Genomic DNA, 14,849 nt, shown 5'->3' on the forward strand with positions numbered 1-14,849 from the left:
CTTGAAAAGGCAGGAAAGACAGAGGAATGGGTGATTTGATAAAGTGGGTGGTGTGGGTGTGTGTGTGTATATATATATATGTGTGTGTGTGTGTGTGTGTGTGGGTGGTGTGGGTGTGTGTATATATATATATGCGTGTGTGTATGTATATAAAAGATAATATGGTGAATGATGATTGCTTTGCTTTTAAATTGTAATTTTATGTACTTTGGGGTGAAATGTTTGGGTTTTTTAGGGTTTGTTGCCACATTCTTAAGAAACAAGTTTATGTTGTTACGGCAATTTTGTTGATGGAAAGATTTGGTGTGTTGGTTAGTTGGGCCCATATGGCCCACCACCACCAAATCTTCTGGCGATATCAACGGTGATTGGAGTCTCCAGCTAAAAATTGATATGCCTCCCTGTTCCATTCTATATTTTCTCTCCAAACACTCTTTTTTTATTTATAAATCCACTGCTAACAATAATAAAATGTAATATTTATCTTTATTTCTATTAAATATTGTATAATTTCTAACTTATTCAAACTTATTTCAATTTTCGTCTGTTATGTAACGACCTGCGACTTAAAAAAAATAAATTACACATTGAATGCGAAAGCGAAATAATAGAATTAGAATTTATATTTCTTACACAATAATTTAGAATACTTAATAGGAATATGAGAATGATCATTCTAAAAGAAAAAACGAAAAATTAAGAAATAAATGAAAAGTAAGCAATTAGGTATCATAGGACGATCTTTATTAGCCTTTGAAGGGAGTTCGGGTGGTGAACTATTCACAATCTCCTTGTTCATCGGGATCTGAATCTTGGTTTTCTTGATCTAAAATGGTTAATAAAATGGTGAGTTACACTAGTTTAATAAGAATATCACACTACTCACCGATACAGAAATAAAAGTTGGTAAAAATCATAAAAACAACTAATAAAACTCTTAAATTAAGTAAATTCTTTTATCATCAATAAAATCATTTAGTACATACTTAACGTAGCGAGATTTTTAAAAATCGATCTATAGAAGCAATAACACAAACAATATCATAATTTCATATTCAATTAGCCAGAACAACAATTTTTTCTTTTTATTTGTTTACTGATATTACTGGAGGTCTGTAGGGATGTCTCATTATGCGTGAACCTATAATAAAACTTGTTAACTAACCGGCCGTCCCCATACTACGTCCAATATGACCGCCAAAAGTACAATCTCTCAATACTTTGTCCGGTATGAGGGTGAATCGGACCGTCCTCATACCCCGTCCGATATGAGCATTAAAAATATCATTCATCGATACCTCGTTCGGTATGAGGTAACGTTCACGGTAGAATTTTCTATGTACTCGGTCCGTCTACCATCTCCTAGGATATCCAGTAGGATAACCATTTCATTCATTTACTTGACCAAGCAATTTTTTGTTTACATTAAATTTTTATTTTTACAATTTAACTGTAAATCATGCAAGACAAACAATACATGAATCAAGGAAATACAACCGAATCATCTTACCAATTCCAGTGTATTATCATGCATTTAAAATCGTAAAATCAAACAATCATTTAAAATAAGAAAAACAGTAATAAATAATTGGTTTTTGCTCTATAAGTAACCTGTAATTAATTATCGAAAATTTTTAAATTATACAAAATACCGTATTATTTATAATTAGACTTTAATTTTATAACATGAAATAAGGAGATAGATTTTTATCCGAATCAATGTCCGAAATACTGAACCTTCTACTACGCCTACTAGCGGTCTCCGAGTTTCTTGAGTTTTTCTGCGGAGATTAAAACACACTTCACATACCTAAAAATACCACAAAAAATCCAAAATCGGTGTTAAAATATTTTTTGTCCAATTTTAGAATTTAGGCACGATGACACCACCGTCTGCGGTAGCGGTTTATCTCGGACTGGTTGTTTTCGGCTAGTTTTGACCGATTTCGACCGGTTTTATACTCATCCCTGCAAGAAAACACGTTAAGGGGTCTCGGTTGGCCGAAAAAAATTAAAAAATAAAAACCTACCAGCAACGGAATTTTTTAGTGCGATGGCTCTGCGTTTTTCTCGACTGTGCATTTTTCTTCGATCAACCTATAGAAAACATAACAGTGAACACAATGGTGAAAAAATCGCACGAAACGGGAAACAGAAAGAGGCTCATCGGAGGTGATTTTTGGTTTTTTCTGTGACGGCGGCACCGGGCTTTACCCACGATTTGTAGCTTATGCGCCATTCTTTTTGCTCTGATTTAGTCATGGGGGTGTTTAAAATCAAATTTCGAGCGAATATAAGAATTTTTACCTTTTTTGGTGGTTGGAGGTGGCTTCAACGCGGTGGGGGGCGACGGTCGGCTCCCTTCCTGGTGCAGGGCTGGCGGCTAGGGTTTGGGTTCGGTATAAAATTAGATATTTATACCTATCTCTCTTAAATTTGGGCCATTTATTGTGATTTGATTTGAACCGTACGATCGTGTTTAAAGAAAGAACGAATTTGGGTCGTTCATCACTTTTAATCGTGACCGTTCGATCGCACATGAGGAGGGAAATGATCCAGACCATCCACGCGTACGGGAATGCATTCGAGCCGTCCGATCGTGGGCACGCGGATTGCCAGCGTGGCGTGGCCTCTCACGTGGCATCGAGTCAACGTGCCCTACCACGCGACACACTCCGGTTCGTCGGGACTGCTGATTGTGCAGTTTTATGTGACGTTTTTTTAAAAAAATTGTATTTTGACCCCCCAGTTTCTATTTTTTTTTTCAAAAATACCAATCGAATCCAATTTTTCACTTATTTTTTTTCAAAATTATTTTCAATTTCATCATCCACTTTTTTTTTTCTAATTTTACATTAAACAAAATTAAAAATTATATTTTATATATATTTTTTTCATTTTAAAATTAATCACGAACCAAATTTTGGGTCCGAGTATTACACGTTACTTTAGTTTTTTAGTTTTTTTGTTTTGAATTGATCCCAAACTCAAACTGACCATTACTAAATATAATTGTGACATTGATGTTTTATCTATTTATATGCAAATGTGGATTTGATTCCTATCAATGGTGTTACAATTTATCAAGATGCAATTGCATTTTGTACATATGGTCTCTAATAAATATGTATATATGTGTATATCTATTTAGTAGGCAACTCTTTGGCACTAACCATTGTAGAGCCATCTTAGCTCAGCTGGTAGAGCGCATGGCTTTTAACCATGTGGTCGTGGGTTCGATTCCCACAGATGGCGTCTCAATTTGAGAAAAAATATATTTATCAAGTGTTACTTTTTTGATAGTACATATAGTTTATAGTTTTTAACATATAATACGCATAAGATTTTTATAGATAACATTATAATTTATTGAAATGACATATTTTTTTTGTAATTTTTAATATGTATATATAATGTATAATTCAAATCAAATATAATAATATAACTCAAACTTCGGTTGAGCTCAAGTTAAGTTTACGTAATTTACAAGTCTCAAATTTTTAAAAAAATATAATTTGTATCAAACTCAAACAATGAAATTAAATGTCATATGTTTAACTTAGCTAAATGCCCCATCTTCTTTATCCATGTGGTCGTGGGTTCAATACAATTCCTATATATGGTCTTATAATTTGCTTAGATAACATATTTATTTTATTAATAGTTTTTAATATATAATCTAGACCTGACAATCTAATTCACTGTAGAGCCACCTTAGCCACCTTAGCTCAGCTGGTAGAGCGCATGGCTTTTAACCATGTAGTTGTGGTAGTAGGTTTGATTTGCATATTTGCAATATATATATATATTGTTGAATTTATAACTCAAACTTAGATTGAGTTCAAGTTAAGTTTACATAATTTACAAGTCTCAATTTTGAAAAAAATATGATTTTTGTCAAACTCAAATAATGAAATTAGATGTCATGTATTTAGCTTAGTTAAATGCCCTAGCTTCCTTTATTCATGTGGTCATGGGCCCAATACGATTCTTACATATGATCTTATAATTTGTTGAAATAACATACTTATTTTATTCATAATTTTTAATATATAATAAACATAATTCGAACTAAACCTGATAATATAATACGTTGTGGAGCCATCTTAGCTCAGTTGGTAGAGCGCATGGCTTTTAACCATGTGGTCGTGGGTTTGATTCCCACAGATGACGTCATAATTTGTGAAAAAATATATTTGTCAAGTATCTGATTTTTTAGTTTGATTTTCACATATAACATTATATGATTTTTGTCAAACTCAAATAATGAAATTAGATGTCATGTATTTAGCTTAGTTAAATGCCCTCGCTTCCTTTATCCATGTGGTCGTGGGCCCAATACGATTCTTACATATGATTTTATAATTTGTTGAAATAACATACTTATTTTATTCATAATTTTTAATATATAATAAACATAATTCGAACTAAACTTGATAATATAATACGTTGTGGAGCCATCTTAGCTCAATTGGTAGAGCGCATGGCTTTTAACCATGTGGTCGTGGGTTCGATTCCCATAGATGGCGTCATAATTTGTGAAAAAATATATTTATCAAGTATATGGTGACAATAAAACTAAAACTTAAGTTGAGTTCATGTGAGTTTGATTTTCATATATAGCATTATAAATGATTTATTTATCTTGTTTATAATTTTTAATATATATATATAAGGTATAATATAACCAAATCTAATAATATAACTCAACATTCGATTAAGCTCAAGTTAACTTTACGTAATTTACAAGTCTCAAATTTGAAAAAAATATGATTTGTGTCAAACTCAAACAATGAAATTAGATGTCATGCGTTTAGCTTAACTAAATGTCCTCTCTTCCTTAATTCATGTGGTCATTGGTCCAATACGATTCCTGCATATGATCTTATAATTTGTTGAAATAACATATTTATTTTATTCATAATTTTTAATATATAATAAACATAATTCGAACTACACTTGACGATACAATTCACTGTAGAGTTATCTTAACTCAGCTGGTAGAGCGCATGCATTTTAACCATATAGTCGTGGGTTTGATTCCCACAAATGGCGTCATAATTTGTGAAAAGAATATATTTATCAAGTATTGGCTTATAATCACGTGGTAGTAGGTTTGATTTGCAATATATAAAACTTAAGTTGAGCTCATGTGAGTTCGATTTTTACATATAACGTAATAATTTGTTGAAATGACATATTTGTCTTGTTTGTAATTTTTACTATATATATATATATATATAAGGTATAATTCGAACCAAATCTAATAATATAACTCAAACTTCGATTAAGCTCAAGTTAACTTTACATAATTTACAAGTATTAAATTTGAAAAAATATGATAACCTGACAATAAAACTAAAACCAAAGTTGAGCTCATGTGAGTTCGACTTTTACATATAATGTTATAATTTGTTGAAATGATATATTTATCTTGTTTGTAATTTTTAATATATATATATATATATAAGGTACAATTCAAACAAAATTAATAATATAACTCAAACTTCGATTGAGTTCACATTAACTTTACATGATTTACAAGTATCAAATTTGAAAGAATATAATTTGTGTCAAACTCAAACAATAAAATTGGATGTTATATGCTTAGTTTAAATTAATGCCTTATCTTCCTTTATCCATATAGTAGTGAGTCCAATACGATTCTTGCATATGGTTTTATAATTTGTTAAAATAATATATTTATTTTATTCATAGTTTTTAATATATAATAACCATAATTCGAACTACATCTGATGGTATAATTCACTATAAAACCATCTTACCTCAGCTTATAGAGCGCATAACTTTTAACCATGTGGTCGTGAATTTGATTTCCACATATGGCATCATAATTTATGAAAAGAATATATATATATATATATATTAAGTATCTGGCTTCTGATCACGTGGTAGTAAGTTTGATTGCATAATTCGAACTAAACTTAACAATAAAATTAAAACTTAAGTTGAGCGTTGTAATTTGTTAAAATGACATATTTATCTTGTTAACTGAATATAATAATAAAACTCAAACTTATATTGAGCTTAAGTTAAGTTTACATAATTTACTACGTCTCAAATTTAAAAAAATATGATTTGTATCAAACTCAATATGTGATATGTGGGTCCAATATAATTCTTGCATATGGTGAACTAAACCCACTATATAATTCAAAAGTAGGTTGAGCTCAAATAGGTCAACCTACTTTTATCATAATTTATTGAAATAACATATTTATCGTGTTTGTAATTTTTAATACATATATGTATAAGGTATAATTTGAACCAAATATAACTCAATTTTAGGTTGAACTATATAGTTTAAAAGTCTCAAATTTGATAAATTATAATTCATGTCAAACTCAATCGTCAAAAGTAAATATCAGATTTTTAGCTTAGCTAAAAGCTCTCTCATCTTTTAACCCTGCAAATCTGCCGGAGTAAGGTAACGAGGACCCCTGGATTGCAAGATAAACGCAGCCATAGTTTCAGTTTTAACTTAAAAAAAGAAGTGTAACAGTTGCCTACGCTCATCTTTTTTTGCAGAATTATAGCAGCAATTTTCTCCTTTTACTTCGCTCATTCTTTGAGCATGACCCACCAAGAAATCTCTTCTTATACTTACATCAAAATCCCCGTTGGCAGTCTCATACACTCAACAGAAATGGAAGAGGGAGAAGGAAATAGGTTTCCCCAAGTATTCAGATTTCCAGGTCTTCACATGAGAAGATGTATTTTTAAGGTACTTTCCCAAGCTGCAATTCCAAATCATATTGCATTCATCATGGACGGAAACAGGAGGTATGCCAGGAAGGAACAACTTACTTCGGAAGGCGCTGGCCACAGAGCCGGGTTCTTGGCGCTCATGGCCATGCTTAAATACTGCGGCGAACTTGGAGTCAAGTACATCACAATCTACGCATTTAGCATCGATAATTTCCATAGGCGCCCCGACGAGGTTCAATTGTTAATGGACCTGATGCTGGAGAAGATAGAATTGCTGCTCAAGGAAGGTCATCTTGCAGGACAATATGGAGTGAGGGTGATTTTCATAGGTAACCTCAAACTATTGAGTGAACCTGTCAGGGCTGCAGCTGAGAAGGCAATGATAGCTACTAAAAACAACACTAAGGCCACAATCTTGGTTTGTGTAGCTTATACGTCTACCAATGAGATCATTGGTGCTGTTGAAAAGTCCTGCAAGGGTAAATTGGATATATCACATGCGATTACGATGAAATCCAAAGAAGCCTGCGATAGTGAAAACAAATATGCAGGACATGAATGGATGCATCAAGATAATGTAAAACTGGTGGACGTAGAGCGGGAAATGTTCATGGCAGTAGCTCCGGATCCCGACATCCTAATCCGAACAGGTGAGAATCGCCTGAGCAATTTCCTACTCTGGCAGACCCCTAACTGCTTGTTGTACTCAACAAACTCATTGTGGCCAGAAATTGGTTTACGACACTTGGTGTGGGCAGTATTGAACTTCCAGCGAGCTCATTCTTACCTGGAAAAGAAAAAGAAGCAGCCGTAGATGCACAACATTCTCACACCACAGAAAAGTACCCTCTTGTTAAAATCTTCTAGGAAGTGCACAGAGGTTTTTCAGCAGCATTCGCAAATTAGTCAAATGTTTAAACTACAAGATTGCAGAAACTTTCAAATTTAAGCATTTAATAGAAAGAAAATCAGTAACTTTAATTTAGAATAAAGTGAAAGGCAACTCTCCTTTTCATCCGATTTGTTTTTTTTTCTTTAACATCTATTTTGATTTCTTTAGCCATACATTCAAAAAATCCAATTACAAAGAGGCGGGTCAATCAGTGCCCGATGGTTGGACACTATTAAGAGTAAGATCTGTTAGCTCTTCAATTCAATCTACACCTGCAAATGAAAAGGAAAAAAAATTGCAATTTCTTTAAGCAATATAAGCTTTTGGTAGACAAAAACATAAAACTCATTCCAACCTACCAAGGAAAGACTATTGTCTGCAGTATCATGTTTCTCAGCTTCTATCCAGGTTACCGAAGAAAGAGGTCCTATCCAGCTCCTCTCTCAGCTAATTTGCTCTGTGCCAATGCATCTTCTGCCGTTACCTTTTCAGGAACAAAATCTGCATATGCAAGATAAATATGACAAGTTTGCAAAACCAGATATTTAAATGAGAGAATGAGTAAAGACAAGATGGGAAATAGGTGAAAAGTACCTGAAAGAAATTCATATCTAGTCTCTTTACTTACAACTGATGCTGAAACAACAAATGAGAATTTCAATATCAATTTTTCTATGCATGTAACCATATTTTGTAAGTAACCTTACATTATTCCATCACATTATTAACCAATTTATTTGTCTAATAATGAGCGCATAAGGAAAAGAAGAAAGAACTGACACCCACCAAGTTACACAGTTAATTCATTTTACCTGTTTTAAATGGAATTCCTAACCCACTGAGCATATCTCAAGGCTAAAACTACATTATGTTTCTAGCAGGTGAAAATGTGCACAAGCAGAATATTAAATCTCAAGGAACACAGTGACAACTTTAGATCAAATTTACAGGTAAACTCTAAATCATAAGAGCAACATTTGATGAAACCTCTCTCTTACTAATCAAATCAACAGGATGCAGTGCACTCAAAATACTATTGGAACAAATGTTCTCATATGATAACCCAAAAAATTAAAGTCCTTTGTGCTTCAATTCTTATTCATTTCCTACTCATTCCTTCAGGTAATTACTAAACTAATCTTTGATAGGTAAATCTAGATAATATTTTTTATGTTTGAACCAACTCAACAAAGCAGAACTAGTTCAAATATGGAACTATAATGCAATTGTTCCTATCAAAATTAATTTGGTAATTAGGTGCAAGAATAAGGTAGGAACTGGAAAGGAATTAAACCAAAGCTACAATAGATATCAGGGAAGAAAAGTTGATTAGATTATGATTTATCAGGAAGGCAACTTTTCCATAACACCATTAGATGCTCCAGTTCATGCTGACAATGTGTTAAGCTGCACTACAAAAATTCCTTTTTGACGAAGCTGTATGGTAAATATTACAGGTCAAAGTAAATCTCAACAACAGGTATTAGGAGGAGAAGGTAATAATTGAACATGAAGTGCAGACTCAGATAACAGCTGATATTTAATAGCCTAAAAATTGGAAATGAGTATCAAAAGGGAGATTACATAGGTGCTTGTAATGTAGATTTTTCTTGCGATCCTCAACAGAACACTTATAAGCATCTTCACAAAATTTCTCAATCAGCATCTCCTGCATTGTTCAAGACTATGAGAGCACAATCTATAAACTTTACAAGTCCAAAATGGGAAAAATGGAGAGTCAGATAATAATAATAACAACAACAACAACAACAACATCATTAGAAATTATAATTATTATTTAACTGATAATTGTATATTACTGGAGAGAGAATCCATGAAAAAAAATATAGGAAACAAATTTTCTGGAGAAAAGTTTCTGCACAGGGACTCAAAGCTTATTTTGCTAGGCTTTCAGCTAAAGCTTTTGCTATGAAAAGACAAGCATCTTTAAATAGAAGTGCGTTGATTTAAGGGCAAATTACAAGAATGTTACTAAGGTTTAATCTACTATATAAAAGCATAACTTCGTATTCAAACTATATAAGAAAAATGAATAGTTCTTATACACATTTTAAATTTATGTTCCGAAAACATAACTGAAAAAAAAGATACTCAACAGCCTTAAACTTAATAGCTAAAGGGGAAAAAAAGAACTTGGTAAAAATGACCAAATCATCCCACCCTTCAACCCAAGCTCTCTTACCATAAAACACTTTCCCCTTCCCATTTGGCACCAAAAGTTATCTGCTTAATATTATATTGAACCATACTTATATATCAGTCTGGTTTTGCACCTGGAAGGACTGAACCAAAAAAGAGGAAGAAGAAGAAGAAGAAGACGAATCAAAGAAGAAGGAGTGTGAAGTCCTGTGGTGGCGGCCAAGCAAGAAATAGGGATGGAGAAAATAGTATTGATAACAAAAGATAACATTCTTCTTCCTCATTATTACAATACCTTTTCCTTCTTGCACAAAGTTCGTGATGACCCACGTTTAGATTTACCTCATTACCACAAACTCACTCACTTGATATTATGATTAAAAACAAAATGCAACCACAAAACAAATGTTCAAATATTTAAAAAAACACACAATAAACATAACAAAGAAAAGGTGGGTTTTGCCTCACTTTTGTAAATATATATTCAGTTGGCTATGACTTTGCTGCTATAAATCAGATCTTGGAGGCCACAAAGAGAAGCCAAAGAGAACTCTCGCTGTAAAATATCAATCTTTCTGAACATATGAGGGACTGGAAAGATTCCCAACAAGGAAATCCTCAAGATTGTGAAGGTGAACTTCGAATTTAGGCCTGAATCTCAACCTTCAGAGCAGTGGTAATGGCAGGTTGCAAAAAGAAAAAGTTTGCAACCATGAGAGAACCAACTGCTGCCGTGAGATGATGGCAAAAGTGAGAAGAACTAATTTATTTGGTGAATATAAGCTGCTGATTTGGTGGAAGAATTATGGCAGGAGAACAGAAGCTGATGGTTAGCTAGAGAAAGATGATGGATTCCGGGGAAGAAGGGTCAAAATAAAAAATGGTAATTTGGGTGTTTCATTCCAAATTTAGCAAACTTTACTTCTGTTGACAATCAACGTTTACTTAGCCATATTTTTGTATATTCCAATATGAAATCATGTTTTTGTAGAATAGACCAAATTTTAGTAATCATCTTTGGCAATTAACAAAACAAAATAGCGTTGCTTTTAACATTGACAACATTTTCTACAAAACTTGTCTCAAACTCTATATAACTCTCACTTCAAAACTACTTTTATTGAGCTATTCTTGCAGCACCTTTTATCAATCACAGCAGAAACATCAGCTTTCTCAAATGGGCATTAACTAGGCCTAACAGTGTCCACAAACCACAATATCCGCACCAAAACCGAAAGACAATAATATACATTAATAGATGATAAAAGAAACACGCTCGACAAAGAGAAAAGCTAATGCAAACAGAATCCTAAAAGAAGGTAATGAGAAAAAGAAGTGGAAACAGTTACTTGGAAAAAGTTCCCCACCAACCCTCCTGCCCCAAGCAGAAACAAAATGGAGAAAAATGAAAAGCACACTTTATACCCAGGATGCTTATAAGTTGTATATCACAATATCAAAGACAAGAAACTTTTTCTTGGCTGCTTTGCCAGTTGCATCCTCTTGCATGCATTACTTGCAGAGCTGCACCTACCTCTTGGCTTGCTCGTTCATCGAACTTATCCATTACATCAAAAAGAAATGCATATCAATTGGGAAATGAAAATTACAAAGAGCAAGTCCAAGAGTATGTTTAGAACATATGATATGAGATGGAGGAGATCATTCATGTACCATAAAAATTAAGCTCCTAGATAATTTTAACTAAAATTGAGGCATAAATATACAAATTCCATTAAAATTCATGGTTAAAAAAATGTGAATTTCCAAATGAATTCTACAAATAAATTCTACAAAGAATTAATTTGTTCAAAACACAGCCTAAATTGCTCATAAAATAATACAAGCTCTGTTTGGAATATTGAACAACAAAATTCCATTTCATTTTGCAAAGGAAATGACAAATTAATTTAGTTTTAAATGAATATTGATGTTTGAAACAAACTGTGATATATAAAATACATTTGAGAAAATACTAACATGTTTCTTTATGAGTTCCATAGAGCTTTGACGGAATTTCAAAAACACTTGCACAATTTCATATATACTCCATCTCAGAATGAGTTCTATAATTTCGTTATGAAATTCATTTCTTCCAAACAAAGACAATTTCTAATCGAATTCCTCAAATGTAAGTAAACTGCACAAACACATGATTACACGTTCATGCACCATACATTCTAGGTTCTTGGACAATATGAAACCCTAATCAGCGATCAAATTCGAACAATTCGTATTCAAATAGAAAATAGCTGAAGAAAAAGAGAAGATACCGTGGCTTTGTTGACCAGGAAAAGAGCCTCTTGAGTAATCAGACAATCAGGATCCTCGCTCTTAATTATCCTCTTGGTTCGATTGATAGGAATTTTACATATCTTCTCCTCCCCTTTCTCTGCACCGTTGCCCTCGTCCCCGCCTCTTTCCTTCTTGCTTCTTTTCCTGGGGCTCGTGACCTTAGCTGGCGGATTCTTCGTGATCTTTCCATTACTCTTCGGGTTCTGCTCCTCCTCGTTCTCTTTCTCTGAGTCACTGCTTGAAGGTGTAACTTCAACGATAACGGGATCTTCAACGGTGCCATTTTGGGTGGCTTTATTCTTCTTGTTGGAGCAAGTTTTAGGGTTTGGCTTCCTTAAATTTTTCGTAGAGCTCGTTTTCTTCTTCTCTATTTTGCTGGTGGGCTTTGTGGTGGAGCTGCCCGTCGTTTTCTTCTTCTTCTTCTTCTCATCGTCTTTTGCTTCATTGGATTTCTTCAAGGAGGCCATTGCTTGGACTGAAACTGGGAAAAGCGTTAATTTCCTTTCTTGTTTAATTGCATCGAAACGGGGCGTTTTATGCCTTGACAGGTGACAACCGACAAGCGTTAATTTCCTTCCATCAAAACGGAGCGTTTTATGCTCTGACAGGTGACAACCGACCAGAGTTAATTTCCTTTCTTGCTTAATTCCATCAAAACGGGGCGTTTTATGACTTCACAGGTGACAATCGACAAGCAACAGCCATCAACGCTTCGTTGGGCCTCTTTTTCACAAAGTGAATGGGAGAACTGTAAAGCCCAGCATCTTTTCAGCCCACAAAAAGAAAAAAGATAAATTACTAAATTAATTTTCAACATTTATTACTTATTATAATTTATTTTTTAAGTATTTTATATTTATTTTAAAAGTATAGCTTACATTTATTTTTTAGTAAAAAAATTAAAATAATTAAATCGTGTTTTAAGATTTTAAAAATAATTTATTTTAAATTTTAAAATAATTAAAAAAATTTAAAAGAAAAGAGTTCGTATTTACATTAGACGAATCATTTTTAAAAAATTATTTTTTAATTATTTTAAATTGTACAATTAATTTTTTTTGAAGCCTTGGCACATAATATAAAATTTTGAACGTATATAAAATATTAGAGACAAATCATAACTAAAAATTATTGGAAACAAAATTATAATAAATATCAACGTTTATGAATTACTAAAAAAATGTAACATCATTTATCTAAAAATATAAAGAATTATTAGTTGCATGGCAATCTAATTGTTAATTTTTTAATATTTTATAATATTTAAATTAATTACTTTAAAATTTATTTTATTAATATATTAATAAATTTATGATACTAAATTATATTTTATTACATTAGGTATATTTTTTTAATTAAAATAATTATAATATGTTAATATTTGATTTAAACATTATATATAAATGTAATTGAGCATTACACTCTTTTCTTTTTTCTTTTTCTTCAAATGCAATCATGGAAATTTGATTAGATTGTCAAAGGGACACCTGTCACATACGAGCTCCGAATTATTCACCGCCCAAATGCTGGTCCAAACGAACCAACTCTTAGTCAACAATTGGTGTCACCTCTTTTACGTTTTCATTTTTTCACGTTCGCATTTACTAAATAATTAATTCTTAATTATATTATCTAAACTATTCATGTATTAAAATAATTAATTACATAAAATAAAGTTTTTAAAATATACATTAAATATGTATGTTATAATTAAATTATATATATATATATTAAAATTAAATAATTTCTAATAATTTTTTATTAATAATATTATTAATGTCTCTTCACTTAAAATATATTTGGTAATTTTTTAATTTTATAACTTTTATCTCATTTTATATTAAAAAAAATAATTGAAATTAAAAAGAATTATATATATATAATTAAAATATTATATATTTTCTTAAAAAAATATGATATTTTCAAATTTAATAATTAATATAACATATAATAAATCAAGATAATGAAACAATTTTGATTAAATATTATACATCTCACCAAATACCTAATATGTAGGTGTATAACTTATATAATTATATTTATAAATATACTTAATATAAATTAAATTTTATTTATATTATTTAAAAATATTTTTTATTAATAATTATATTTATTACGTGTATCAACTTATCATTATAAAGTCTTAACACCTAATAATTACTCATTAATTTAGCATTGCATAATTGTTTTTTTTTTTTTAAGGATAATGACCCTAGGCAAATCCAAGCACTAGTGGCTAATGCCATTTATCTCGTATTTAATATTATCATTAGATATCCAATTAAATTAATTTTTGAACATCCACTAAAAAATAATAATCACTAATCATAACTCATATTCATATAAAGTATTATATTATTAATATTCCAATCATAATAATTTATTAAATAAAAAATTATATTAATTTTTTAAATTATTGTAACTATTATAATAAATATATATATAACCGCTATATAACATTTATTTAATTTATAAATATAATAAATTTGTTAATATTTAATTCAATATTATTAATACAGTAATATTAATATATTAGTAAATTAAATTTTCGATTACATTATATCAAATATTATATACAAATTATCATCAGTTATATATTTACAGAATTATGAACCGTACACATTTTTAATAAAATTTAAATTTATAAATTTTAAATATTAATATAAAGTTTAAATTATTTTATATTAAAATATAAGTAATTATTGTTTATTCACTTATCAAATAGTCGCAATTTATATGCAACATTTTATTTATAAGTCATTCAATTTCAATT

General features: G+C 31.0%; 1 protein-coding gene, 3 non-coding genes and 1 pseudogene across 4 annotated transcripts; 4 read left to right on the forward strand and 1 right to left on the reverse strand.

The window, feature by feature from the left end:
- Positions 1–3,182: 3,182 nt before the first annotated feature.
- Positions 3,183–3,255, forward strand: TRNAK-UUU (transfer RNA lysine (anticodon UUU)). The gene has a single exon. It is a non-coding gene; the product is annotated as a tRNA-Lys (tRNA).
- An 845-nt stretch (positions 3,256–4,100) lies between these two features.
- On the forward strand, positions 4,101–4,173 carry TRNAK-UUU (transfer RNA lysine (anticodon UUU)). Its single transcript has one exon. It is a non-coding gene; the product is annotated as a tRNA-Lys (tRNA).
- A 283-nt stretch (positions 4,174–4,456) lies between these two features.
- TRNAK-UUU (transfer RNA lysine (anticodon UUU)) lies at positions 4,457–4,529 on the forward strand. The gene has a single exon. It is a non-coding gene; the product is annotated as a tRNA-Lys (tRNA).
- Positions 4,530–6,447: 1,918 nt separating this feature from the next.
- Positions 6,448–7,744, forward strand: LOC110806452 (dehydrodolichyl diphosphate synthase 6 pseudogene; annotated as a pseudogene).
- NF-YC10 (nuclear factor Y, subunit C10) lies at positions 7,657–12,583 on the reverse strand. The gene is made up of 5 exons (XM_022031326.2): positions 12,055–12,583; positions 9,206–9,290; positions 8,216–8,257; positions 7,981–8,122; positions 7,657–7,893 (listed from the first exon to the last, which is right to left on the reverse strand). Exons 1-4 carry the CDS (start codon positions 12,541–12,543, stop codon positions 8,049–8,051), a joined length of 690 nt encoding a protein of 229 aa, XP_021887018.1. The 5' UTR covers positions 12,544–12,583; the 3' UTR covers positions 7,657–7,893; positions 7,981–8,048.
- Positions 12,584–14,849: the final 2,266 nt, after the last annotated feature.

The sequence above is a fragment of the Carica papaya genome, chromosome 2, assembly GCF_054855325.1.
Source record: "Carica papaya isolate Zhongbai chromosome 2, ASM5485532v1, whole genome shotgun sequence".
Lineage (NCBI taxonomy): Eukaryota > Viridiplantae > Streptophyta > Magnoliopsida > Brassicales > Caricaceae > Carica > Carica papaya.

Excerpts from the sequence above, each read along its gene's own strand:
- NF-YC10 (XM_022031326.2), bottom strand. The coding sequence starts at position 12,543 with ATGGCCTCCTTGAAGAAATCCAATGAAGCAAAAGACGATGAGAAGAAG. Across the intron at positions 8,258-9,205 it reads TCTACATTACAAGCACCTAT|CATCAGTTGTAAGTAAAGAG; the intron begins GTAATCTCCCTT and ends TTGTTGTTTCAG. Across the intron at positions 8,123-8,215 it reads TAGATATGAATTTCTTTCAG|ATTTTGTTCCTGAAAAGGTA; the intron begins GTACTTTTCACC and ends TTGCATATGCAG.